This window comes from Musa acuminata, chromosome BXJ2-10, assembly GCF_036884655.1.
Source record: "Musa acuminata AAA Group cultivar baxijiao chromosome BXJ2-10, Cavendish_Baxijiao_AAA, whole genome shotgun sequence".
NCBI lineage: Eukaryota > Viridiplantae > Streptophyta > Magnoliopsida > Zingiberales > Musaceae > Musa > Musa acuminata.
In genome coordinates this window covers 19387170-19414836 of record NC_088347.1, presented here as the reverse complement: position 1 = coordinate 19414836, position 27667 = coordinate 19387170, and the positions used below count along the sequence as shown (strand labels likewise).

Sequence of the window (27667 nt, the reverse complement as noted above, 5' to 3'; positions counted from 1 at the left end):
GAAGTGAAATTATTTGTAGTTTCTTATGAATCCTTTTCTCTGTCTACAGTGATGTCAGCTACATTGGATCACCACGGAAAATAAGAAAAAGTAAAAGTGAAAGCCATCGAAGGGAGAAGAGAGAGAGAGAGAGAGAGAGAGGGCATGGCAGAGGAGAACATGGACAACTCCAGCTCTTTCTGTGGCTCTTCATGTCCTTGGCACTAAACTTCCAAGTGGTCCTTCTGCGACCTTTGGCTGACCTAATTCCCTCCAGAAACCAGTGCGGCCTTGTGTCACGGTTTGGGTTTCTGTACTTGGTATGAGAGATTGCTGTCTTCTCTTGGTGGGTGGTGATGGGTAACTAGAGCTACTATGGCGATGGCGATGATTAGTGGTAGCAAGGGATGTGTTGTGGAGGTGTATTAGCTGAATGATTGCTCACAGACTGCTGAAGCTGAGCCTTCCCATGCCCAAGCTTCCGCTAAGATTGAGTGGCTATAGGGAGGCCAATGGAAGGTTTACTATAAAGCTTACACTTAAAAGATGATCACAAGAAGAAGAAGAAGAAGAAGAAGAAGAAGAAAAAGAAGAAGAAGAAGAAGAAAAAGGAAAAGGGAAAGGGAAGAGGAGAAAAAGAGAGGAAGATAGCATGACACTTTAACCATTCTGCAACTTTTCTTTTCCTATGTTCCACTATGCTTTTTGCTTTACTAGGTGTTGCCTGCTATTGGTGGAGTCTTCAGTAGATGAAGAGGGAAGAGGCTGTGGCTTACATTCCAATTGCTCCATGGCCCGAGGAGAACCTGGCGACAGCCACAAGTGGGCCTGCGGTCAGATCTTTTACGTGCATGAACTGTGGGAGACCAAGCTTCATGAATCCGTCAGTGCTTTTACCTTGGCATTTGGAGGAAGCATGGACTCAAGGAGGAGGACTTGTCCAAGGAAGAGGTGGTGGGAAGCAATGTGGCGGAAATTAGATTGTTCTTGTTGTTGTTGCTGCTGCTGTTATTAGTTGGAATGTAAGAAGCAGACATGTCTTCTACGGTGGAGAATGAGTCGAGCGAGAACGAAGACTTGGTCGGTGAAGCAAATGGGCTGTCAGGCAAGTTATGCTCGGCACTGCATCCATTCTTGGCGTTAAGAGGAAAAGAGAGAGAGCGAGAGAGAGAGAGAGAGAGAGAGAGAGAGAGAGAGCGAGCAAACCTTTCTTGGAAATCACCGTCTTCGTTGAGGTTGGCCTCACCAGCAGACTCCTCGTTCTCTGCCTTCCTGTGCAGTAACCCGAGGAAGCTGTTCACCTTCTCTTCCGGTGCAGCGACTCCGAGGCACTTGTCTGCATTAAGAGCAAAGATTAACTGTAACAAATGAGCTATGAACACTATCACCGAAACAAGGAGCATTGCTCGATAAGCTAAATCACCTTTGGTTGGTGAGTCCTCCTGACTACTGCTGCTATTGCTGCCATTGCAGCTGCTGTCCACATTGCTACTTGATTGAGTGACGGTGGTGATGGAAGGGGAGTTGATGCAGGCCGGGGCTGAGGAGGAGAGGCTTCTGCTGTTTAGGTCGAGGAATTGGAGGCCCATAAATCGCCTTCCTTGCAGCTCGATGGCTCGCTGCAGCGCCTCCGCTGCTTGTTGCCGCTCCTCTAGCTTTCTTCTCAGCATCTGCTGGCTGACGCTGCTGCTGTTGTACAGCATCCTTGCTCCTGTTACACCACCATTACGTACCCTCAGAACAAAATAGAATGAGAGAACGAGGAGAAGAAGAGAGGAAAGCAGCAAAGACTAACCAAGCTGTTGAAGATCATAGGCTTCTCTGGCGTCCATGCCGGTAGGAGTCGTACACCCGGAGGGATCACTTCTCTCAGCCTGCTGCTGCAGATTCCTGAGGTGAGAGAGGGCGAGAGACCGCCACTGAGCGTTAATGACAGAGATCATTGGCACGGATCAAGAACAGGAGGACATGGTTCTGATGAAGGTTGAGGAGGGAGGAGTGCCTGTACTTGTCGGGAACCTTTCCCTTCTCCTTGTAGGGCTTGACGAGAACCCGGGAATCGCGGACGAAGTGCGGGTTCCCCTTGGCCAAGATCAGCTTCACGGTATCGGGGTAGACGAAGGTCACGAAGCCGAACATCCTCTTCTGCTGGTACGGGATCCTCACGTCTTGCACCGGCCCGTAGATGCTGCAAGCCATTGACCAAAGATTACAACTTTGCGCAGAAGAGATGAGACTGTGCCCATGGAGAGAAAGGATTAGCAACCTGAAGTAGCTGGAGACATCCTCTTCCCTGAACGTGCTGTCAGCTGGGAAGGTCAAGTAGATCTGCCTCGAACCAGGGTTGCCCATCAGATCGCTTCTCTCCATTCTTGATCTGGCCATGAACCTATGGGCCTCTTCTCCTCCCAGCATCAGCGCCGCCGCCGCTGCTGCCGCCCTGTAGGAGTAGTCCTCCTCAGTCTGGAGTCAATCATGTAAAGTAGACATACACCAAGTTCATGCAAGAAAGATGCTACCTTTGGCTGTCATTTTGCTGCTGCTGAAGCAAGAAGCTGAGGCATTTGCTCGAGGACGACGACGACGGAGATGGTGGCATCGAATCCGTGGGAGAGTACGGGAACGCGGAAGTCACGAGCTGCGAGGCGCCGCCGATCCTCTGGCTTTTGGACCTCAGCAGAAGCTCCTGACACTGCTGCTCCACCACCGCGTCCATCTTGGTTCCAGCAGCCTCCTCCGGAAGCCCGTGGAAGAACCGGCACGCAGTGCCGTTCTTGCAGTAGCCTCTCGCGAAATAGAGGCACGGCTTCCAACCGAACCCGGCAGCGGCGTCGCCGAGGCTGAGGTCCGCGGCTGAGCAGCTCCGGCGGTGGTGGTAGCCGTTGACCCCCCAGCCCAGCCCGTTAGGGAAGAGCGCACCGTCTCCGTTGCTGCTGGGGCTTCGGCACTCGATGTCTGCGCGGAACACGTCGCCGCCGCCAGGCGTCGAGGCGAGGGAAAGGGAGTGGTTGGGAGTAGCCGCAGCGGTGGGGTCGCCGAGGAAGGAGAGATGGTCTGGGAGGCGAAACTCATCGATGAGGTCACCGCCACATCCATAGAAGGGCGAGACACCGAGACTACCAGGGCTAATGAGCTCGTCGGAGTTCAGTAGTTCGTCTAACGGCACATTCAAACCGTTGCCGCCACCGCTGCTGTTAGAGCCGGAGAATACGGAGGGCGGAGCCCAGGAGGAGGGGGAGGATACGGTGAGCGGGGGAGGAGGAAGCCCACCGGAGAGCAGGCGCGAGGCGGACTTCTGGCGCAGGAGGAAGGGAGAAGCCGCGCCGCCTGCTACGGGAGGCGTGCCGGGGGCGGAGGATGGCGGCGCGAGGCCAAGCTCCTTCTTGGCTTTCAAGACCACGGAGTGAAGGAGGGTCTCCGGGCCGAAGGCCAAGCGGATCATCTCGTTCTCGCCGTGCTCCTGCAGCAGGAGCAGCCCCATGATCTTGGGGGCGTTCTCCGGTTCCAGGCTTTGGATCCTGGATAGCACTATCCTCGTCGCCTCGTAGGCGTCCATGATTGAGCCACTTGAGTCGAGCAATCCCCACTTCCCACCCTCCTCTTATATCAACTACAAAGGAACAAGAACCAGTGAGAGCATTAAAAGCTGATGCAAACTCCGTGGAGCTGCCATTAAAAGAACTCGGAACGAAGGAAAGTGCAAACAGAAAAGGAGAGCCGCTGTTCAAAATGACTGGTAGTACCGAGAAAACCACTCACCCAATAGAAAGCTTCTCTCTCTCTCGCTCTCTCGCTCTCTCTCTCCTCTCACTTGCAGTTCTTAAATGGCTTCAGCTCCTAGGCACTGTCCAACTCCGTTCCCAAAGACGCGAACAGCTTTTTCTCTTCTTCTCGAGCCCTCTTCGGCTGCAACGCCATCATCTGCGGTTACTTCGCCCTGCATATGTTCGCCTTGACTCGCATATGGCCCCGTTTTCCTCTCTATACTTCCCCTCCCTCCGTGTCTTCCTTTTGGTCACAGGAGAGACGCTGGTGAGCGGACGGATAGATCTTAGATCTGCTGTAACAGGTCAGCGAACCTTTTCTCTCTCTTTCTCTTTCTCTCTCTCTCTCTCTCTGCCACATCCACCCCACTGCCAAATGACCCTACTTCTTGCACTGGTCAGGCCCCTCCACCCCCTCCCTTCCTCTCTTTCTCTTGTCGCTGTTGTGGCTGTTCTTTTGTTGTCGCTGTTGCCTACTTTCACTGAGATGAAGGGTATTATATTTCACGCACTACGATACCGTGAGATTAGCTTAATGGTCGTGTTCGCCAGCTACACTACCTTGTTATGGTGATTCAGGAACTAGGGAGGAATGATGGGGAGGTGGGAATGGGGCTGAGCTCAATCACCGGCTCCCCCTTCAGGCCTTCGTCGTGGATCCATGCAGCCTTTCCGTGGTCAGGCTTCTACCTTGAGTAACCATCAACAGTAGCAGCTTTTTCTTTTACTACTGGCCTCGGTGTGTTATCATGCACAGTGGCACGCATGGGGGTTACGTCCTTTTGCGGCAGTGTCTGCAGTCTTGGACTTTTCCCTCTCCTTTTCCTGGATTGGCTCGTGGGTTGGGGCCAACGAGACAGAAGCGAGGAAAAGATCCCTGTGTGCGCTTCAGAGACACTCACATGGCGGGTGTGGTCACTACCACCCCTGCGTTCCCTTCGACCAGAGAGAGAGAGAGAGAGAGAGGTGTGGTCAGTGAGGAGGACAGAGCGAGCCATCTCAAGGAGACAGAAGCAACGTCACCGACCTGTTGCTGTTTGGGAATCTGAAGGCCGCAATGACTGTGCTGCTACGGATGCTTGACGTCGGTTTCTTCGATCAACCCCCCACCGGTGTATATTCCATGCGTCAAAAGATCACCGCCCCCCCCCCCCCCCCCCCTGCTTGGCACGCAACCTACACTCGGATTGACCTTAGCTCAGAGAAAAGAAGACGAGCTTTGCTCGCAACTCTGCAGTGAGCTCGCTCGTAGAAGGCAGCAGCCACGGAGGCAAAGCTTCCGCCGCAGGTTACTCGAGCTAGCGTAAAGAGCACTCATTTACATTAGCCCAAAAGCACAATGGAATCAAGAAGAGAGAGACAAGCTGACTGTTCTCCTGCCACTGTTCGACCGTGACACCTCGTTTCATTTAGTGGAACCAACAAGCGTGAGCTTCTCTGCTGCTAACTCGAGCTAGCGTGGGATGTTTTATTTATAGATCAGATGGGAACACGGAGGCATGGATTTGTAGTCTTCTCGTTCTGTATCTGTTTCAGACATCTTTGATGAGATTAATCCTCACAAGAACATCTCGAACGTAGTTCAATGTAAAGATGGTTTTTGTCCTTCCGAAGGATACTATCAAACATTTATTGATCGGAAACTAGAATTATTGGCAGGAGTCATGTCAATGGATAAGAATAAGCATATGGTGGACATGATCATTAAGTATTCTACAAGTTCTCTTCTTCGAGAGCACTTGAAACATTTTGTCGAGCTCCATCAATCGACGCTTAAATGTACTCGATGGCCAATAGCTGCTTCCAAGCCACCCAAAGTCTTTCACACTTGTAGATCATGTTCTATATTTCAATGACGGAAAGATCACATGCAAATGGGTCCATTCTACCGGATCAGAAAAGAAAGATGAATAAACAAGTGAAGAAGAAGAAGAAGATTAATCTGTCCGCTGGTCGTCGATTGGTCTCCAAAAGAAGAAGAAGAATTCCCGAGAGTTTCGCTGCTTGCTGGTGCCTGAAACATGGGCAGATGCACAAGGCTAAGGAAGAAAGACCACTGGTTGATGAGGAGCTCAGGAACTGTGCCCGAACTGCCTACCTAACACTCGAAAAGATGCCAGGATTGGGTTCGAGGTTGTCCCTTCTTTGTCAACCTGAAAGATGAAGACCATCTGTGTCTTGCTCAGAGCATCGGAGGGCACCGAACAATGCCTGCCGAACCCCAAGCTAAGCTAGTGGGGTATCTTTTCTCTTGCTGGACTCCAAAAGTGGTGGTCTCAGAGTCGCCATCAGTGACTCTTGCTATCAGCAATTATCTATGGGATCATCATATACACTCTCATAGATCACATGACTTACTTATCGTCATCCATCTACCTATCCAACTCGTAGATCCAGACACAGCTATCTCGACAAGAGAACAAGGCTCGCCACAAGTTCAGAATCAAATTGCCTGCATTATTGGCGTCTCTCTCTCTCTCTCTCTCTCTCTCGTTCTGCTTCTGCTCTCGCATCACTTTTTTGTTATCTGTATCACTGACCTCCTTTCATACCTTTTCTTACCTCTCTTCCCCCTTTAACGAGAGAAAAAGGATGGAAAGTTTCAGATTTCTCCGAAAAGCTTCTGCATGGAGAGGTGGCTCCATCCATGGAATCCTTTTGCTAGTGGGAGTTTCATGCCATAATGAATCAACAAGGTAGTGGAGATATACCTCACAGGCAGAGATACTGCTCCTCCAAGGTGCCATGATTGAGCTGGATCCCCCAACCCCACCAAAGCCTCTCCACTGATTCAGCACCATGTGACGATGTCAGTCTGTGTCCTTGGCACCACCACTCCCAGCTGCAGAAACTAGAGCTATCAGAAGGGATAAAAGCTAACAAGAGCAACAATCATAAGAGTAAAATGCCAAGAGAAGCAGCACTGTGCCAGATCTAGGCAAGGATTTACAGAGCGTAAGATTACTTACTAGTCATTGTCCAGATCCTGTAGAAAGGCCTACTTCCAGTACATATATATAATTCAGGAACATGAATGGTCAGACCAGAAATAAAAACAATTATGGAGTTAAAAACCCCCCTCTCCACTCTGTTTTGGTTCTATGAAACCAATCGAATTCTTTAAGGTGATTCCCATCTCTCACCTTTCCGGTCCCTTCTCATGGTCAGCATTACACCTGGCAGCCACATACTCTTCGACGACGGATTGGAGAAGAGGAGTTCCTGTGGATGCTTTCTCTGTTATTGATTGACCAGAAGAGTTGGTACCCAATGGAACAACTTTTTTGGGTAACCAGAGCACAACATTAACTAGAAAAAGGTGAGAAAGTTTTCTGGAGGAGCCAAACCAACCTCCCTCCCATGTGGGCATCAGCTGGATTGCAAGTCACACCCGAACTTTACGCCCAAAAATAGCTGTAGCTTTTCTTTCTTCCTTCTCTCTTCTTTTATTCCTGTCCTCCAGGGAGGGGAGGGGAGAGGGAGGTGGGTGGGTGGGTGGGTGGGTGGAAGAAAGCTGCAGTCTTTTTGGCCGGGGTGAGAGAACACAGCCAGCCCGAGTACTGCAGACAACTCATTTCCCATCCTGTGGAGGCTTTCTTTCAGTAAGATTTGACAATGGAAGCTCACTTCTCTCTCTCTCTCTCTCTCTCTCTCCTCTTCTTCTTTTTCTTTTCTTTAGATAAGATAGTTAATAATGTAATGTTTTGTGCTTTTTAGGTGGACATAATTCCACTTTATCTGCTTTTCCTAGCTAGCTCATGATTCCATCTGCATGAATGATTTCTTTGTGCATATCTTTCAGGTAATCAATCCCTTTTTTTTATCAAAAGTGGAGAGCCTTTAGCTGATGCCCTTAATCTCTATCTATCATCCGTCGACAATAAACTATGTGAGAACTCTCTCACGCAGGCCATTCTTCTCGAGGCCTGCGTCAAGATCTCAAAGTCCATCCCCGGGGAGGAATTAGACAGACTTACTTTGATCCTACTTACATGAATAAATACGAAAGACTAAGCGTAGTATAATCATAATACATGGGCGCCGAGAGAAAATCCAGGACGAGGGTGTTGGTGAGGAGTCGTTTTCTGTAATGCATTTGGTAGCACATTTTGACAAAGCGATGAGAGGAATGGGAATAAAGTTGTAGGCCTTTTAGGCACTCCAATAAATTTGCACAATCCTTGTCAGTACAGATTGCTGGCTGGCTGGCCGGGGCAGGGCATGCTTTTCCTTTGTTTTCTTACTAAGGATGATCAACCACCAACTACAGTCATCATCAAAATCAAAGTTTATTAAAATTCCAGGGAAACACTTTAGGCACATATAATAACATGATATTTCGGCCCTTTTCGTTGTATACACCCAAAATCACAGGCCCACAAACCAAACAAGATATATGCACCACATAGAGACAAAGCCCATCTAGTAGTTTTGTGTCAAGCCCACCTGATCAAATCCAGAAATGCACAGCACAAAGGTGTCAGGCAGCAGCTACGCGTTGTTCTTCTCTATGCAGTAGATTCGGTGGACATAATAAAGAGGCCTTTTGTCACACGGTAACAACAGGTTGTTGAGGTACTTTTTCTGCAAGTTGGTTGCTCAGGAATTCCAGCACCGATTGACGCTGCAATGAGTGGGGGAGGGGCCAAGAACATCAGAACCAACATGAGTTGAATGGAAGGTGAAAAGCGGATAAAAACTAACTACCCTTTGTTCTAATCCAGCTTCACTGGGTTCCAGCTTCAAGGATTCTAGCCAACTTATTGCTTCCTTAAATCCGTCTATTGCCACATCCTCATTTCCCAGATTCCTATCCACGTCCGCAACTTTGGCAAGAGAAATTGCCAGATCAACAACCTACAAAGAATTTAGCCACTTCATAGATAAGCTGGAGAATTAAGCAAAGTTAAACAGTGATGCTACAGAAAACTAATTAACCTGCTCCAAGGAAATGAGGTCCATATTATATTATGTTATAATAGAAAAGGTACCGATTTAGTTATAATATGTCATTCACATTATTTTACAACAACAAAAAAAACCCTGATTATAAAAGAGGTCCACACAAATAATTTTAGCAGAAATGAGTAATTTAATTCTGTTCCTTTTATGTGACAGAAATTTGTGCACCTCAAACTGGGCTTATATCAACAAGGGTGATAACTAATGCGGCATGCATGATCAACCAGCCATGTCAGATCCTGACCCCCTGGTTTTTAAAAGGATTAGCAGGATGTATCAGAATTGACTGACGTAACTGATCTCAGACAAGTTCCCGTCAATCACGGCAGTCCAAACTCCAAACGATACTCACGGATGGTCCAATTCAAGTCGATCACGATGATTGTGAGCCAATTTCTTCTGGCCAATTTCCAACTAATCTATGATTTATCATGGCCGATATCCAGATGCATAAAATAAAAAAGTAAAAAAGATCCCACAGTCTGATTCAGAAGATTCCATCAAACTGGAATCCCATACTATCAATGACAACCGCATTTCCCAATCCTGCTAACTAATGTTAAACAGAAAAATAATCAAGTTCAGTATAAAAACGTACTACTCTTGTCTACTTTCATAATGTTTGACATTAAGTCACAATTTAGATGGCTTTAATCTGAAAGAACAGAAATAATTATTTAAATTACCTATGAATGCATGCATGCATGCATGTGTTAGTTCCTCAAAGCAAGACAAAAGAGGAGAGCCTAAGCCAACAAAATAATTGCTAACCTGGGAAGACAAATTTGTGTGCTCTTTGACTGCATTTCGACGAACATCCAAAGACTTTGCATAGTAACTTCTTGCCGATTGCAGGTCTCCATCATAGTATCTAAGATCTCCTATTTTATTTAATGAAACAGACAGTGTGTGCACCAACTACAAAAAAGAAGCTTGTTTCAAATGCTCAAATAAACATCAAGCCAGGATTCATATATGATATTTTCAGTTACTCAACATTTAATCAAAACTAGAAATAATAACCTCAAGATCTTTGGCAGGCAGCTTTGAGAGGAATTCCACACTCTCTTCATAGTAACCAACAGCTGAACTAGCATCCCCCATTGCTCGACTGCAGGCCCAAGAATATGTTACAGATGTTGATCAGCAATGCATGACTTGTATAACAAAAGAAGGGAATATGGAGCTGTGGTTACATGCCAAGTGGATTTAGTATGAGGAGAAGATGGAAGTCGCAAACACAATTCCGAGGTCAAAGATTGTCAAACAAATAATAATAATAATTTGTTTTGGAAAAAAAGCAAAGCAAACATAATTGAGTTCACCACATCATTCCTTGTTTACACTAAGTTTGAGTGGTCTCTGTGACAACAATTTCCTTCTTGGTAGTCCCATATGCTTGTACTCGAATTACAGTTCTCTTAATCATATATATCTAAATGATCTAGATAGGATTGCATATGCATTTGATGACACCACCACCCACACACCATTTCTGCTCACTAAAGCCTTGCTAAACATAATTATGAATAACATGTATACATGTAATGTAACTTGGGAAGAAAAAAGTTCCAAAACTAGATCGTCAATTATTATACTTGAAAATGCATCATAAAATACCATAAATAAGACTTCATCATGAACAAACAAAAAGTTTCTGATATGTCAAAAACCGTTCCTACAGTGCACACTTGCAAAATACAGTATAGACAAGCTAAGGGCGTAGAAAAACACACCAGCAATCCCCTAGCAGTCCTAGGACAGCTCCAAGCTGTGAACATAACTCGGGTGTATCACCTGATGTCTGCAACTGATCCCTGATATCCTCTGCACAGATACTTAGTCTTGACTTAGCACTCTCTATATTTTTTCCACGGAAGGCCTGCAGATGATGTGTCCCATAAAGTTACACACTTCACCAGATAAAATATAATTCCTTGTGACATCTAAAAACATTAAGCATTAATAAAGAAATCATCAGTTTATCATTCAGAAATTTTCCTGTAAATCGTTTTACACAAGGTCCTGAAAGGATTTTACAACCACCAACTGGATGTGAAACCCCTACAATGGCTATCAAATTCCTAGCAAGGGCAAAAGTAGGGCAACATAGTTTTAAGACCAAGCAATTAGGTGCATTTCGGTATGCTAGGAAAAAGGGTAGAAAAATTGAAATGACCAACTTTAATTAAGCATGATGCAATGTAAAGGAACCTATAGCCCTGGAACACACAGTTATATAGCCAACGATATTTTCCACTCACCCTCATAGCTTGTTGCACTAGAAAAGCACCTCGCTCCATAGAAACATCACCATAGATTACAGTCTTAGGTACATCTTTTACTTCCGTTGCATCTGCATTGCCATGCGACCTCTTGATTCTTGCATGCCCATCAATGAAACGATCAACAACAACCTGAAGATCTGTGTCAGGCTCAATCTTCTCTATGTCAGCACCACACAGCGGGCAATCCTTAAAGCGGGATATGCATACTCTGTAAGTTGGTCAGAAAGTAAGAAACCATAAAATCCTTCAATGAGTAAAGCACATGAAATTTCTCACCTGTATCCACCACTCACCTGCAAAATTTGTGGGAGCAGGGGATACACTTGCTACTTTGATAAAGCAAGCTTTGGCAAATCATGCAGCTCAGAGGTCCCAGTTTAAAAGTATGGGAATCGAAGCCATAGGGACACTTAGGAGATACTGTATCAGAAGGATTGCTTTCTTCGTCACCCTTGTTTTCATTTTCCGCCTGCTGTTTTTCATTATTCACAGATTTCATTGGACAGGCACCACCAACTGAAGCGCCTTTAGCAAATGGACAAAGAGAACTCATATTGCTCAACTGGACCAAGAAAAACATATGGTGTTAGCGCAAAAACAAACTGCTCCTAGACGTGAGAGATGGAACATGACAAGAATCTTTATCCATGCATTTGATAAAAAAGGACTATAAAATCCTTGCATATAAAAAGTAAATGCTGTGTACTGCAGAATTTGTGGGAGGTTGTATACGTGCATATGTATGTGTGTATGTATGAAGTACATGTATGCGTATATGCATATATATTATGTATGAGTAAGTGTACAAGTGAAATATCGCTTCATTTCCTGCATAATAATGGAAATTTCATACTTAACCCTTGAGATGTTGGAGTGACCTATATAACCGTTAAAAAAGCAAAAACAAATTACAAACACCTATTCTTTTGGGGTTATACATAAAAGAAACTAGACAAGAAACCTCCATATGTACTCCAAAGGAGGGAAATTATGATGGTTCCAGGGCGTTTAAGGGATATATCACTAACTAATGTATAAAAGAAACCAAATTGTAGATAGTTTAACTAAGCATAATTAAAAACACCAACAAGCTAAATCAAACAATTCTATGCTTTGATCCAAATTACAATCTACAACCATCCAAATTAATCAGATTTTGGTTCCTGTGTTTTCAGAAAATTCTAGATCAAAAAATAAAGAAAATCAAGCTTGTCATGGCAAGTCAGCTGCCTCTATCCTATGCTTATGCACTCAAATCAGAAACATTAAAAAAGAAGGCACATGCCAGATAATAAGTTTTTATCTCTCTCTTCAAATAAGTATGTAATGATAGATATGAAAGCTACAATTATTCATTATATGTAGAGACACTTAATGTTTTCTTTTTCAACTATTATATGCACATTTTCTCTCCTCTTTATGTCCACTTGTTGCTGCCTAAATCCCAACACCTGAACCCCCTTCCCTCCAGACCGCAAAAAATAAGGCAAATAAGTTAAAATTGATGTGAACCAGGATTGGGTAGCAATCCCCAGTCCCCAGGTCCAAACAGATATACATCTCTTGGTTTAGGAAGGATTAACCACCCAGAAACAAAAGAATCATGACATACAGCAGATTTAAGGATTTTTTGATATGAAATCTGCATTACCGATTCCCCAAAAAAAAAAGAAACACTACCTAAATGAAATTCCAACGCAACGTATGAACACCTAAAAAATGCAAGAGAACTCGCCTTTTGATGACGGTTCATATTCCTGAAATGGTCTTTTAAGGACTCGATTACTAAAAGCAACTAAACATAACGATACCATTTTACTCTGTCCTCAAACTTCACCCTCCAACAATAACACCACTGCTAGCCTATATTGTCTGCTCTGTGCTTACTCCATCCACCATATTTCCAAGATTGCCTTGAGCACTAGCATCATTATTGATTTTCTATGTTAAAGATGAAGCTCGCCCTCTGCTTCTGTTGCTGTGAGAGGTGAAGGTAACAGTAAGTCAATGGAAATCTCAATGACTTGGACTTTAATAAACCAAAACATCTTCATGTAATGTCTTACTAGAAGTTTGTTGGCATTCTCAGGAATCAATAGATACATATTTATTCTCCAGAACATCGCATTATTGATATGAAACATGATGATGAAAAATTAGGTGGTTCGGGTCAAGGTATTGTGTGGCTTGAGAAATGGAGTAGGCATCTAACATATCGGTGGGACAAGTTGGATTATTTGGGGCTTTTAATGAATTATCAAGGTGGAGGGATTGAAGATGAAAGCAAGAAGTTATGTTTCTGTGAGATTGTCTAATAGTTTATTATATCAATGTAAGAATTTATGTTTGGGCTTCACTATAAGTAGTTTATCATTAAATAGAAATTCAAAGGGCCACCAGTTTTGTTCATTTATAGAGAATGATGTAGGAATTAAATGATAGAATAAGAGGAGAAAAATCAGGATACTAAAAAACGAAAAGCGGTGACATAATATAAGGATAAGTGGCCCAGCTAAAATTCATAAAAGTTGTCTACAAAATCAAATTCGACAAACACCTAATCGTAGGCATAAAGGAATATACCTCACCTGATATAACCAAGTATCAAAAAAGATTAATAAAACTGCTTCGTAGATTTTCTTTTAGTTCCCTCTTAGACATCTAACATTTCTCTAGGTATTTAAGTTTTTCTAGGGTTTTTTACTCTCATAAATAAAGCAACCAGCACAATTAGGGGGAAAAAAACCTGGTTAGGTTTTTTTCCCTCTTTAGAGCTCCCAAATCAACAACAAATTAGCTAAAACGTTAATTAGGACATAACCAAGAGTAAAAGAACTGCTCCAAAGAGAAGAACTTTGAAGAACAATCGACATCGGAATCGAAATAAGCAGACCGATCTAATAATCCCTATCAATACAAAATTATCAACAGCACATAACAAATAGCCCGAGAGAAGTACTCGAGCAAGAATCAAGACTTGGTCGTTTCTTGATCCGACACAGCCTCATACAAAGTACACGTCAAAACGGGCACCCTCGGCTGCAAACTCTAATCTCAGCGATCCAAATTCCTCGAGTACACAAAAGGACAACAAAAGAAGAAGAGGAGGAGGAAGGATACTATATCCGATGGCGCGATGGCAGCGGGAAGGAAGTCGTCGCCGCGGTCGCGGGTGGCGAGGAGAAACAACGAGGCCGAGCTGTTGTGGAGATGAGGGATCGGGGATGGGGTTTGAAGCGGAGCCACACAAATTTCTTTGGATGTTAGGGTTCGATTGCGGGAGATATTTTGGGTCGTGATGAGATTGGGTTCGGCCGAGCCCAACATTTTGATTCGGTCCATTTCGATCCGGATTTATAGGAATTCTTATTTATTACCTTGCAATTTTTTTATTATATAATTTAATGTATTTACCATTTTGATGTTATTTTATGAATTGTTTTTCTCCATCGTAATAAAAATTTCTTTTTTTTCCTTCCAACAAAATTTTAAAAAAAATAAATATTATATATAGTAGTTTGATGATCAATAAATTCTCAGAGATATTTTTTGGGAGATGTCATTTTTTATATTTTTCAAAGGGTGATTCTCATTTGTTATAATAGTTGAAATGTTCATTGATTAATCATCTTTGAATTTTATAATATTTTGAGAAATGGTAATCTGATTCATCTTTGAATATGCTTTATATTATTTTGAGAAGTTTGTTAGATAAAAAAAATATATATCATTTTACTATTTATAATCAATCTTATCCGTCTACTCCCCTTTTGCCTCACTACAATGCTTCCCTTACCTCCGGCCTTCTCTATGTCCATCTCTGTTTCTGTTTCCATTCTTCCTCTTCCCTCATCTTCTAACACTCACTGAAGATAAATAAGAGCACCGTTTAATATTAGTTCGATGTTATTTGTCACTCATTCTTTCTCTTTCCTCATCTTCTGACACTCGATGAAGATGAATAAAAATATTGCTCAATGTCAGTTCGATATTGTTTATCGCTCTAACATTACTTGTCCCTCATTGCTTGAAAAGAAGAAGAAATGAGAATAGAAGAAAAAATATATTTATATTCATTTATAAATAAATATATTTAAAAAATTAAAGATTTTTAAAATAAAATTATAAATAGCAAGGAGGGTTGTCAATAAAAATGTTTTTTCTAAACCACTAAAGATACCTATTTAATATCATATAATTTTTTTCTAGATGAGTTGATTTTTATTAGGTCTTGAGTCCATTATTCTTTTGATAAACTTATGTTGTCTTCATCTTGATGGAGACATCAAAAACATTATAAGCCTATGGATATTGCTCCAACCAATTAGAAAAATAAAATCCAAATAGAGACTTTTAAAATAAGATGGTATCTCATATTTAAATATTTATTACCTTAAGTTATGCATAAACATATTGACTAAAATAATGTTGATGATGTCAGAAGAAAAAAGAAAGAAAAAACTACAAGCGACAAAGCTTAGTAAGCTCATTGTTTATCGAAGGGAACAACATTTTCTTTCTTTTTTGTTGACTTCTCTCGTAGAAGAAGATTTAATAACGAGAGTCATCTTCGTTATTGGATTTGGAGATTCGTGCTACATGCTGATATATAAAAATATATATTTTAGTGGAATGATAGACAATTAATTACATCATATATTTCAATTAAAATTTTAAAACTAAAAAACATAAAAGAAAGACTACCATAAGGAGTATGAGGCCGTAAATTCTTATCGTGTTCCCTTTTTTGTGCACATATACTACGAACAAGAGGAGTGAGAGAAAAAATAAAAGATAGTGAAAAAATAAGAAGACTACGGTATACTTGTGACAAAATCAAATACGTAAATGATGTTTGCTTATTATAAATGAATTGATATGGCATATTCCGCATTGTTCACGTGGCAACGATTATGATAGTGTCAATAAAAGAGCTTCAAACTGACAAGATACGACACCTCAAATCCGAACATGACCTCTCGTACTGTTTGACATTGTATAAGTCGACGCCATGTATCGTAAAGTCAACAATCATTAACAGATCATGTACGACTGATCTTTGTTAGTAGATATAAAAATCGACCTCCTAACCAACGTCAAAGGGGAAGGACTTCGAGCACTCAACTCTCCCTAACTCCACTCGATACTAACTTAAACTTCGGAGAGATTTAGTCGGGAAATCTCTCTCCCAACTTCGGTTTGTGTGTATGAGCTCGACGATGAAGAAACAGACAACTCGTTAAGAGAAAAGATCATACTTAGGAGATAAGGTTCGAACCCAATCTAACCCGACGCCTACTTCTACTATCCAAGCATTCGCGTGAACGACTTTACGTATCTAAGATTGGATCGAGTCATGCTGATATCTGGCCACGGTATAAAGATTTTTCGAATCATGAATGGCATTTACTTAGGAACACCGTTCCAAACCCACTCATGATCGCAAAATTGGTGATTTGATCCATCAGGATTCTTAGAATAGTGTGTTGTAATTGATAATTAGAAACAAGCACGAGTGGAGATGATCCGTGGCCGATGCTGAAAGCAAAAGATGGTGGTAGGTAATGGAAAAGGCCACAGATTGGAGGAAGCATTAGCTTCGGCATGTACTTTTAGAGGAGGTTCACCTAACTCAGACCTTTCGATTAGAAGTTTTGTCGTATGTAGAGATGCTAATGTATTTTTTTTTTTTTTTTTTTTGTCTTTGGTAAGTATTCGTATTTATCTAAATTATTTAAATTAATTTTAAAAATTAAAAATTAAAAATTAAAAATTATTTGAGTTACTTTTCGATAGTTCATGCATTTTTTTGGATCTTTGGAATTATCTTAAATAGAAGTTTAGTAAGTTTAATCAAGTGCTCAAATAATATGGTTTGAACCCGAATTCAAGTACCTAAATAGTTAACTAGATTTATAATCTTGATTCTCAATCTTATATATATATATAATTTGTAATGAGCCTTATCTTGATAAATATGATCATGTTTAGGGACTATTGAGATGAACAAATGATTCGTTATCCATGAAGATGTTACTTACGGATGTAACTATTCTTGCAATTCAATACGGCTGCATTTGTTGCATGCTAATTCTGAAAGGGGTGTTTGAAAGAACACCAACACTGTCCTCACAATCACTCGAGAATCCATGAAGGAGACACCAATCGGACGGCTAGATTCGTTGGACCTCGTGGATAAGTGTGTGTAGGTGAATCGTTTGACCTCGTAGATTGGGCTCGGTAAACAGAAGGGAATTGACATCATGAGCGGCATCAGCGTGAAAGGGTTGGCTTTGATCATTACGGTGGACGGTGAGACAAAGTCAACTCTCGAAGAACAGTTGAAGTTGGGCGCTTGCTCGTTTTAATAGTATTATTATAAGCTACAAACAAATACATGCAAAATTTTACTCAGAATTTAGGAAGAAATGCAGATCATGAGCAGGAAGAAGAGCCGATTTCTTTCACAGCTTTTGACAGCTCTTTTGGTGGCATATGTTTTCCCCAAGCTTTGAACAATGACTTGCTACCAGATGTTCTTCACCTCCAATGGTCAGATACGGCACCGAGTACTCCTCCTCCTATCTCCTTGATCACAGCAACTATATCTCTCAACCAATTGTGTCCTTGGCTAGCGATCATTAAGATTGCCAGGGATTGATTCATCAGTGTACCGGAGTTACGTACTTTGACCAACCATGCAAAATGGCAACACCATCCCTTTGGGAGCGGGGAGTGCCTTGTGCATCAGGTATTCTGGGCTTGCAGGAACTCCTCTATTTAAGTGCATCTCTCTCCCTTCTTTTCTCTTCTTTCTTAGATCCTCAAGCACGCCTGGTCTTCTTGGTTGTTAGAGGTACAGCGATGGAGGAGTGCATGGACTTGCCCCCCGGCTTCAGATTCCACCCCACGGACGAAGAGATCATAACCCACTACCTTTCACCCAAGGTCGTCGACCATGGCTTCTCTGCAAGAGCCATAGGGGACGTGGATTTGAACAGGTGCGAGCCGTGGGATCTTCCAGGTGAGCTCGCCTTCTCTTTCTCCTTGACCCTTTGCTGGTTGAACCCCAGTTTTGGTGTGTTGAGTTCTCCGGCTTTCTTCTTTTCGCAGGCAGGGCAAAGATGGGAGCGAAAGAATGGTACTTCTTCTGCCAAAGGGACAGGAAGTACCCGACCGGCACGAGGACCAACAGAGCCACCGAGGCCGGCTTTTGGAAAGCCACGGGAAAAGATAAGGAGATCTTTAAGGGGAGAGGAGTTCTCGTGGGCATGAAGAAGACCCTTGTGTTCTACAGAGGAAGGGCTCCCAAAGGAGAGAAGACCAGCTGGGTGATGCATGAGTACAGGCTCGAAGGCACTTCATGTCTCTCCCATCTCCCCAAGTATGCGAAGGTACTGTACTGTTCTTCTTCATTTCTGTGTATGTCCTGCAGCAGAGTCATCTCTTTGTACGAAGAATCTGAACTCTACGATCGCAGGACGACTGGGTTGTGTGCAGGATTCTCCACAAAGATGTGGTGCCTGTCTTGGACAGGATCAAGTCTTTTGGAAACGATCCTTTCATCGATCCCCTCTACGGTTGTGCAACAAGGCCCGGTTCAAGTTTCAGCAGCAAAGAGGAGAGCTTCGACTTCAGGAATATTCCGGCAAGCTTCTCATCTATGATGGGCATGGAGAACCAACAGGTGATGAGCCATCAAGTTCCTACGAATCCACCCGCGAATCCTGCGTTCTTCGCACCGGCCCCTCCTCCGAGCTCCTGCTACTTGAACTATCTGCACCGAGAGGACGAAGCATTGATGCTGAGAGCTTTTGCAGCCACGGGAACTGATGCGCCGTGTGCCATCAGGAGGCTTTACAACATGGAGCAGTGCTCAAACCACTCGGTGGGCTGCCCTTCTCAGGAAACGGGGCTGAGCACCGACCACAACACGGAGATCTCCTCGGTGGCTTCGAGGGTGTACGACGACCTCGATGTCCCTTCCTCGACTCGACCAGTTCTCGATCTGGAGAACATTTGGAAGTACTGATGCAACTGAGATTAATGCATCTCGATTGATCGCTCCACCATCATGCAGAGAGATCAAAACTCATTCTGAGGGAACGAGAATTGCGAGGACTGATGTAAAAGCATCGATTCTTTTGTTGGAGCCATCGAACATATGTTAATTCTGTCATATCAACTATCTGGAATTCTGTCATGGATCAACTGGCCTTTGTTTTACGGATCTACTTGTTGATTTCATCACACACACACCTCTCTCGAATCAATTCAGATACCGATCAGAAAAGAACACAAGATTTGCTTCGGCTGATAACTTACGTTCCATTTCACCCGAAGCAAAGCGTTTCCGTTCCTTCCGAAGACTTGGTGTGAAGCGGAGAACCGCCGTTTCCGCCACAGCCCACCTTTCATGCATCAAAAACCGGGGAAGAAACAGTGAGGAATATTCTCGCCAAACAGTAACCTACTCCTCACGTACCTTTTAACCCCATGCATAACTCGTGCCCATCGTGACTCCACTTCAGCTTTCACTGACTCGATGTACTTAGCTGCTATTTTTCCTTTCTCGATAACAGTAAAAGAATGCAATAACTGTGACGCTGTGCATGCATTTTCATGCATCAAATAAGCAGGTGGTGATGTTGGTAAATCTCCTCATAACAAAAATGAGCTGAAGTGAATGGATTTGCTGCCTTCCTTGAGGGATTTTTTCCATGAAGGGGGCCTTCAATCGACCAATCATTTGTGGCTCTTTCCATCCATAATTAGATCATAACTGATTGGTACTTTTTTGAGTTATCCCTGAAGCAATCTTCCCCCATTTTATGCGACTTCACGAAGAAGACACTCACCTTGGTTTCTGTCCACGGGTGTATGAATCGACCACAGAAGCATTGTTACACACGTTGCCATGCGTACAAGAAACGATCACGCAACGGCACCCTCCGAGATCAACCTCTCTACACTGCTCCATGGAAGTTTACAATCTGAGCTGCAAGAGATCCGCGCTGAGATGGGCTTACGTACATGGATGAGTCTTGCAAGCCACAACCGGAGGTCCGGTGGTCCTCATTCATGGTCCTTTTCTCCAGCATCATTGTTTTTTGCAGGAACGACGGAACCTTAGACTTCAAATGAGGGACTGACACCTAACAAGACCTAGACAAAGCTAAACGAATCTTAGCTTCCGTTATGTGCCGGTGGTTCATCTGAGTTCATCCTCAACATCCTCATCTTTTCTTCCATGTCTCTGTCTCACCATCCGCGTGTACAGTGATCAGGAGCACTCACCAACCTACCAAATTCTGTAGTGCAGGCAAAAGAACCCAAAACATAAAAGAGTGATGGGATTGTGATATGTGTTGGGGTGCTGTGTGGATAGAGCGGGGTCAGTCTGATCAGGTGAACAAGGTTGGCTGACTAGGAGTTCTCTGAAACTGTCTTCTCTCAACCTCTTTGATCCTCTCTCCTTGTTCTTTTAGTGATGTGAGTCAGCATGAAGATTCTTGGAACCCAAATTGTAGAGCGTTGCTTGGTCTATCGAAGAGTTCGATTGGCATTTGTTAACCAGCCAAATTCCAAGATAAAAAAATGATGTGCTACATCTGTGTGATCCCAAAGTCGCCAAGAAACGGATCAGATGCCGACATGAGGAAATTTTCCTCCATCGTTAGACTTGGAGATGAGATCTACACTTGTGGGGACTGTAACATCATGTTTCCTTTAGTCTTGGAGATGAGATCTACGGTGGTGGGGACGGTAACAGCATGTTTCAGTGTGCGGCTTTGCCAAGTGTTGCGACTGCGTTTCCTAGGAAAAATGCGTTGACTGTGTCCTCGGATCTCGGCATCAGCTGTTAGATTTGTTACAACGTGTCAGATTCGTTTAAGATCCCTCCCGTGGGATGTTTCTTTGTCATCTACTAAGAAAACTTAGTGTAAGAGATAAGATCAAGATAACTTCTTTCGGTGGAGTCTTTGTTTCTTTTGAGGAGTGCAGAAAGAAATAATGGAAGGAACTTAAAAGTCTCGTTGACTTCGTCAGAACAATGACTGCACTCGAGTTCCATTAAAAGAGAAAGGAAGAACGTAATAATATTACACGTATCTATCAAAAATTATTTCTTACTTACGGAATAAGAAAAAACTAATATGAAAAACAAAAGAAACATGACAAAAATACACACTATGTATAAATGTTTAGAAGTAATTTACATTATGTTATTGATGATGAAAAATATCATTGACATCTTGGTCAGTCCGGTTTTATCTGAATCCTTATCCAATGTGTTTTCGAGATGTCATATTCAATGTGTTTTCGAGATGTCACATATACGAAGATCGATATTGATAGAGATTTCTCGATCCTATCTATTTAATGTTCTGAGTTAGTAATACGAAATATAAGAATATAAATAATAATAAAAAAATCTTCCTTTTCATAACAGTGAAGGTGAGCCTACGTACCTTCATGCTAACTGGGGCAATGGGGGCCCACATATGGGTCCCAGCAGATCATCAACAGGGACCCACGATAGCTCAACGGCTATAAATTTGAAGACCCGAAGTGGGCCTGATCGAGTATCGGCAAATCGTCGGTGGATCCGAAACAGAGGGAGTCTTAGAGCGCCCATGGGCCGAGCGAAGTGGCGCGGGTCGGGGAGGCTCCTTCGAAGCGGGCGGCGATGGACGCGGGAAGGGTGGCATCCGGCTTTGGGCGGACCACCTTCCGGCCAGGCGCTCTTGTTGGCTGCGGATGCTCTTCGACGATCCAAGGAGACGTCGATGGCCTGGCACATCCAAGATCCTCGGACACGGTAATTATCCCAACCTATCTTTAGCAATCCGTTTGAAGGAGTAGGGTTTTGGCATGTATTGGTGATTGTTAATTCGACCGAAGAACCAAGAATGTGCTTTGTCATGTTCTTCTAAATCTGGAGTTCTTTATCGAATCGAAGCCATATCTGGTTTTACTAGCGGGCAACAGATTTTCTTTCCTGCTTTAGGGGGAAAAGGTTGGTTCTTGACAGAATTTTTGGTGTCAGAACAAGCTCCTGGTTTCTCTCCCTGAAATGAGTGTTATAACTCATGGTGTTGATGGCTAGAAATGCATGAGGAGTTGAGGCATTGGGGCTTTTAGGTTTTGCTGCGTCATTCAGTGCCTCGACGGAATGCACCAGCCTTCGGGGGAAGGTCGATATATTAGAATAAGTAGAGAAACTAACTCCGAAACTAACGGATTGCAAAGAGTGGCCTTATTATTAGTTTGTCAAAATTCATGAGTTCCTTCATAACATTGTCATTGACAACCACAAGGGAGACAATACTGCTGGACTGATTGATATCTTTTTTTTTAATCTTTTTAAGGTACTTTCACCTATTAATTATTTGAACTTAGGTTATATAAGTTCCAAAAGACTAATGTTGATGGAAATTTTATAGGCAAACACAGGGTGTCAAATAGAAATGCCAATTCAGGAAATGTAAACCATAACTTCAAGAAATGTAGGGCGTGAATGAAAAATCTCCCTTTTTTTTTTTTTTTGCAGATGAATAGTAATGGATTGTTCCAGTTAGAGAAGCTGCTGTTTGAAGTGCATGGGCTTATTGTTGCACTAAATTTTACTTCTTTTTTTTTGTTTTATAGACTTAGTCTTGAATGAATGATTCACTCGATTTGGATCGGTTTTTCTTATTGAGTACATTTCTCAAAATATGATTGTTATCCAAATAGAGTAGTATTGGGTTATCTCTTTTAATGTATAAAATTTGTTTTAGCCATATTTCTCCTGGTACCAGAATGCACACACCTCTGGCGTGACTTGGAAAACATGAAGCGAGCACTTCTGTTTGGAGTCCCCCATATTTGATTCTACCATGTTCATTGTCTGATTGGATGTCATGCATCACGTAACTGTTTCATTCAAATTTTTGTTATGATCTTGTCATTCCTGCTCGAAGGCTTTATCATTGCCATTAAAAACACTTTCTGGGTATGTTTGTAATATTCAGATTCATGGCTCTTTATTATTTATAGAAGCCTTGGAGAAGTTGTTTATCATAACATGTGGGAAGGGATGATCACGAGTTTCCAATTTACTCGGTAAATTTTTAGCTTATGTTTGCATTTATTTGCTTTTCCAGAGTGTGATGTTTTCTGAAGCTAGAATAGTATGTTTTTCTGATGAATCAATATACTGATAATGAGATCTAGGTTAGGTAAATGTTGTTCTTTGCAAAGTTCAGTATTTAGTTCATAGTCTGTGACGAGGGTTATAACTGCGATAAGACGCGTATGACGCTAGCCGTCTCAAATGACGCCTCACAACACCAAGTCAACGCAGACCATAGCGCCGACCGAGGAACAATAACACCCTGCTCAAGCTCGGTTTTCCACGCCACGCCAACACCAACGTCAGACGCTACCAGCCTGCCCCCTGCAAACGGGCACATCAGGAAACAGTAAGCTTTCCTATAAATACCCCCACATTCCGAACGAAAAGGGGGGGAGACTTCTTCATCAAAACCCCCCTTCACCTCAATTGACTTGATCGTCGGAGGGGTCGGGACGAGGACCCCGACCCGACCTTTATGCAGGTGAAAGCCAGCGGTCCCCGGGGACACAAAGGCAAGTCCCCGCTCGGAGGAGACAACGACACCGCACCCGACTACCTCGGCGGAATCAAAAACCGACTCGGGAAGATCCCCCCTCATCCGGTCCCGAACCGAGCCGCGTCGGCCCCGAGGCCACGGCTCAAGGTTGTTTACACTAACATTTTGGCACTAGAGGAAGGACTCGGAATGTCAAGGGATCATCAGGTCGGCTTTGACGAGCCCGCGGTTGGGGGATCACAACCGATCGGAGCTTCGGGGGAACAGCCCCCGCTTGGAGGACCTCATGACGAAGGCCCCGCCATGACCTCGGAGCGCTATTGGCGGATATTCAACGATCTGGGTCTGTCGCCCCCCGACGGCGCCCCCGCTGCCCCATCGCCCGTGTCATCCGAGGCCTTCCATGACCTCACCCATCAAGTTCGAATTCTGACCGATATGGTGCAATCCATTATTCCCCTTGTTTCCCGTCCACCACGCCCCTCGGCTGTCCAACCATTGCGGCAACAGGAGCCACCCATTCAGGCTTCCACACTGCCTACGGAGCTCCCTGCTTCGCCTCGGGTCCCACTACCCCCACTTGGGGGCCGGGCGACGGTCGACCCAAGAGGCCACCCGGAACCCGAGGCATTATCTTCGGATTCCACAGATTCCCTGCGAGCCCAGCTGCACTTCGTGAATCAACGGCTTGACGATGTGTAGAAGGAGGTCAGCAGGGCAATGGGGGAGTTTGGGGAGGACATGCGCCGGGGACCCTCGTTCACACTCGAGATACTGGACCATGCAGTCCCCCCGAACTTCCGACTCTCCTCCCTAGACGCGTACGATGGTTCCACTGACCCAACCGACCATGTAGCTGCTTTTCGCGCCCAAATGACGCTATACGAAACCTCGGATGCCCTGATGTGCAGAGCATTCCCTACCACCCTGAGAGGGCCGGCCTACGTGTGGTATGACGGCTTGAAGACCGGAACGATCGCTTCATTCGACCAACTCGTCGAGGACTTCGAGCTCCGTTTCGTGGCCTATGCGTGGCCGAGGCCTTCCATGACGCTCCTCCTCGGACTCAACTAGAGGGAGGACGAACCCCTCTCCCTTTATATGAATCGTTTTGCGACAAGAGTCCGAGAATTGCGCCCCTTTAGGTTTTTCTGGTCCCTCGTGGAGCGCCCTCCCGTTACGATTCCCGAGACCACACCTGCGCGGTTTGCCCGCTTGTGTCGTGCTACTCGGCCGCACGATGCCCAAGACCACACCTACGTGGTTTGCCCGCTTGCGTTGTGCTACTCGACTGCACGATGCCCGAGACCACACATGCGCGGCCAGCCCGCCTGCGTCGTGCTCCTCGGCTTCCTACTCCCGAGACACACCTACTCGGCCAGCCCGCCTGCATCGTGCTCCTCGGCTTCCTGCTCCCGAGACACACCTGCGCGGCCAGCCCGCCTGCGTCGTGCTCCTCGGCTTCCTGCTCCCGAGACACACCTGCGCGGCCAACCCGCCTACGTCGTGCTCCTCGGCTTCCTGCTCCCGAGACATACCTGCGCGGCCAGCCCGCCTGCGTCGTGCTCCTCGGCTTCTTGCTCCCGAGACACACCTGCGCGGCCAACCCGCCTACGTCGTGCTCCTCGGCTTCCTGCTCCCGAGACACACCTGCGTGGTTTGCCCGCCTGCGTCGTGCTACTCGGCCGCACGATGCCTGAGACCACACCTGCGCGACCAGCCCGCCTGCAACGCTCTCCTCGGCTTCCTGCTCTCGAGACACACCTACGCGGCCAGCCTGCCTGCGTCGTGCTCCTCGGCTTCCTGCTCCCGAGACACACCTACGCGGCTAGCTCGCCTGCGTCGTGCTACTCGGCCGCAGGATGCCCGAGACCACACTTGCGCGGCCAGCCCGCCTGCGTCGTGCTCCTCGGCTTCCTGGTCCCGAGACACACCTGCACGGTTTGCCTGCTTGCGTCGTGCTACTCGGCCGCACGATGCCCGAGACAACACCTGCGCGGCCAACCCGCCTGCATCGTGCTCCTCGGCTTCCTGCCCCCGAGACACACCTGCTCGGCCAACCCGCCTGCGTCGTGTTCCTCGGCCATGTTGTAACGAACAAACTTCTAGAACAAGATGTTGGATGTAATGCTTATGTCTGTCCATTGTCTTTTGGCATGTTCATGCCTTGTACAGCAGGTAGAGGGGCGGCCGAAGGCTAAATAGTCCCATGTTAGTTGGGTTGGTGGCCTCTTTAGGCTTGTAAATAAAGGTTGTGTCATGTGGACACATGCGAGAGCTTTTCGATCTGTAATGGACCATTTTACCCTTTGTTGTGCCACTATTCAGAGCTTGTAAAGTCTGTTTGTAATTTGCATTGTCTATGAAGTGTTTTTAGGACATGTTTGCTTGGGGATCTCAATTGAGGCGTTCTCTTTAACCCGTTCTCTCTTTTGTTGGTCCTAAGGGACAATGGGAGGCTTCGGGGAGGCTGACCTTTACGGACGGACGCGCAAGGGTGCCGCACGACTTAGGCAAAACCAGCTAAGGTCGTGACATTATGGTATCAGAGCGGGACAAGCACTCATAGAAACACTTGACATGCAAACGTGGGGGACCCAACGGGGCTGTGTTGAGGGCAGTCAGCAACGCGCGACCGTTTGAGGGAAAACGGGCATTGAGATGTAGGGAAAAGAGTCGCTCAGAGGAGCAGGCATCTAACATTGGCATTCAGTGGAATGACCAACCCTTCGTGCAAGAGGCACCACGAGAACAGGCAAGCTTGGAAGAATTCGGAGCGCACAAAGGTTGGGATGGCTGAGTTTGAGCTACGGCTCAACGTTGACAACTATACTTGATGGTGCTCTAGGCAAGCGAGGCGCTTGGCAAGAATGAGACCATCCAAGGTGGAATGAGTTGCTCAACGACCAAAAGAGTTATGCAAAGCTCACAAAGGTGAGGGGAATTGCTAGCTCGAAGAATTTGGTACTCATACATGGGCTTGTATGCGAACGACGGAATGTTCGTGGCCATCCCAAGGCGGCCGAAACTCGGCGCCATGGAGCATTGAAACTTTCTCTTCGGCATGTGAAGGATACGTCCGTAGGAGGCTGAAGGGTGCAACTAGTTCAGCATGTTGCTAGGCCTTGAGGGGCACAACGGGGGTTGTATTGACGTGGAGTCGCAATCTAGCAAGTGTGTTTGCAGGAGGCAGAACAATGCACAGTTTGTTTAGCAGATCGGAGTAGTCCAAAGGGATGGTGGCCTCTGCCCGACCTGTTCGACTGAGCAGTGTCCATCGGTCGCACCCCACCCGCAATCACCGCCGCACACGCAACCCCCCTTTTTTGACTACGAACCTCCACGATATCCGCACCCCTAATAACAGATCGGTTCACCGCCAACAGGGACAGTTTCTCAGTGCTGGAGCCATGCATCGGACTCCCAGGACGAGAACCTACGCATAGCTTCTTTCCGGGGGGGAATATGGTGAGGGTAATAACTGCGATAAGACGCGTATGACGTCAGCCGTCTCAAATGTCGCCTCACAACACCAGGTCAACGCAGATCGGAGCGCCGACCGAGGAACAATAATGCCCTGCTCAAGCTCGGTTCTCCACGCCATGCCAACACCAATGTCAGACGCTACCAGCCTGCCCCCTGCAAACGGGCACATCAGGAAACAGTAAGCTTCCCTATAAATACCCCCGTATTCCGAACGAAAAGGGGGGGAGACTTCTTCATAAAAAACCCCATTCACCTTAACTGACTTGATCGTCGGAGGGGTCGGGATGAGGACCCCGACCTGACCTTTATACAGGTGAAAGCCGGCGGTCCCCAAGGACGCAAAGGCAAGTCCCCGCTCGGAGGAGACAACGACACCGCACCCGTCCACCTCGACGGAATAAAAAATCGATTCGGGAAGATCCCCCCGTCATCCAGTCCCGAACCGAGCCACGTCGTTCCCGAAGCCACGGCTCAAGGTTGTTTACAATAACAGTTTGCTCGTATCTGCTGAAATGGTAGTTCTTTCTTCATATGTTGGATATTCCTCTCATCATGCTCGTAATCTTTTGTT

At 45.2% G+C, this 27667-nt stretch overlaps 3 protein-coding genes across 6 annotated transcripts; 1 reads left to right on the top strand and 2 right to left on the bottom strand.

Moving 5' to 3' along the window:
- Positions 1 to 3535, bottom strand: LOC135624392 (zinc finger CCCH domain-containing protein 53-like). Of its 2 annotated transcripts, none has more exons than XM_065127925.1 (8): positions 2499 to 3535; positions 2246 to 2419; positions 1982 to 2167; positions 1775 to 1869; positions 1403 to 1690; positions 1186 to 1315; positions 877 to 1101; positions 1 to 785 (listed from the first exon to the last, which is right to left on the bottom strand). In XM_065127925.1, the coding sequence occupies exons 1-8, from the start codon at positions 3533 to 3535 to the stop codon at positions 752 to 754; spliced, it is 2169 nt and encodes a 722-aa protein (XP_064983997.1). In that variant the 3' UTR covers positions 1 to 751. The 2 variants fall into 2 exon arrangements, with proteins under 2 accessions (XP_064983997.1, XP_064983998.1); XM_065127926.1 differs by having other exon boundaries at positions 1988 to 2167.
- A 4481-nt stretch (positions 3536 to 8016) lies between these two features.
- LOC135581858 (protein NCA1-like) lies at positions 8017 to 14272 on the bottom strand. 3 transcript variants are annotated; one of them, XM_065127928.1, is made up of 8 exons: positions 14114 to 14272; positions 11287 to 11555; positions 10970 to 11201; positions 10442 to 10587; positions 9729 to 9816; positions 9477 to 9623; positions 8451 to 8600; positions 8017 to 8367 (listed from the first exon to the last, which is right to left on the bottom strand). In XM_065127928.1, the coding sequence occupies exons 2-8, from the start codon at positions 11544 to 11546 to the stop codon at positions 8293 to 8295; spliced, it is 1098 nt and encodes a 365-aa protein (XP_064984000.1). In that variant the 5' UTR covers positions 11547 to 11555; positions 14114 to 14272; the 3' UTR covers positions 8017 to 8292. The 3 variants fall into 3 exon arrangements, with proteins under 3 accessions (XP_064984000.1, XP_064984002.1, XP_064983999.1); XM_065127930.1 differs by lacking the exon at positions 14114 to 14272 and adding an exon at positions 13953 to 14097; XM_065127927.1 differs by lacking the exon at positions 14114 to 14272 and adding an exon at positions 12805 to 12961.
- Positions 14273 to 17796: 3524 nt separating this feature from the next.
- Positions 17797 to 19196, top strand: LOC135624183 (NAC domain-containing protein 79-like). Its single transcript, XM_065127588.1, has 3 exons — positions 17797 to 18017; positions 18107 to 18387; positions 18474 to 19196. Exons 1-3 carry the CDS (start codon positions 17858 to 17860, stop codon positions 19023 to 19025), a joined length of 993 nt encoding a protein of 330 aa, XP_064983660.1. The 5' UTR covers positions 17797 to 17857; the 3' UTR covers positions 19026 to 19196.
- The last annotated feature ends 8471 nt before the right edge of the window (positions 19197 to 27667 follow it).

Excerpts from the sequence above, each read along its gene's own strand:
- LOC135624392 (XM_065127925.1), bottom strand. The coding sequence starts at position 3,535 with ATGGACGCCTACGAGGCGACGAGGATAGTGCTATCCAGGATCCAAAGC. Across the intron at positions 1,316-1,402 it reads GGAGGACTCACCAACCAAAG|ACAAGTGCCTCGGAGTCGCT; the intron begins GTGATTTAGCTT and ends CTCTTAATGCAG. Across the intron at positions 786-876 it reads TGCTTCCTCCAAATGCCAAG|GTTCTCCTCGGGCCATGGAG; the intron begins GTAAAAGCACTG and ends GGCTGTCGCCAG.
- LOC135581858 (XM_065127927.1), bottom strand. Across the intron at positions 9,817-10,441 it reads GGACTGCTAGGGGATTGCTG|TCGAGCAATGGGGGATGCTA; the intron begins GTGTGTTTTTCT and ends TTGGGCCTGCAG. Across the intron at positions 8,368-8,450 it reads AAGCTGGATTAGAACAAAGG|CGTCAATCGGTGCTGGAATT; the intron begins GTAGTTAGTTTT and ends CACTCATTGCAG.
- LOC135624183 (XM_065127588.1), top strand. The coding sequence starts at position 17,858 with ATGGAGGAGTGCATGGACTTGCCCCCCGGCTTCAGATTCCACCCCACG. Across the intron at positions 18,018-18,106 it reads CGAGCCGTGGGATCTTCCAG|GCAGGGCAAAGATGGGAGCG; the intron begins GTGAGCTCGCCT and ends TTCTTTTCGCAG. Across the intron at positions 18,388-18,473 it reads ATCTCCCCAAGTATGCGAAG|GACGACTGGGTTGTGTGCAG; the intron begins GTACTGTACTGT and ends CTACGATCGCAG.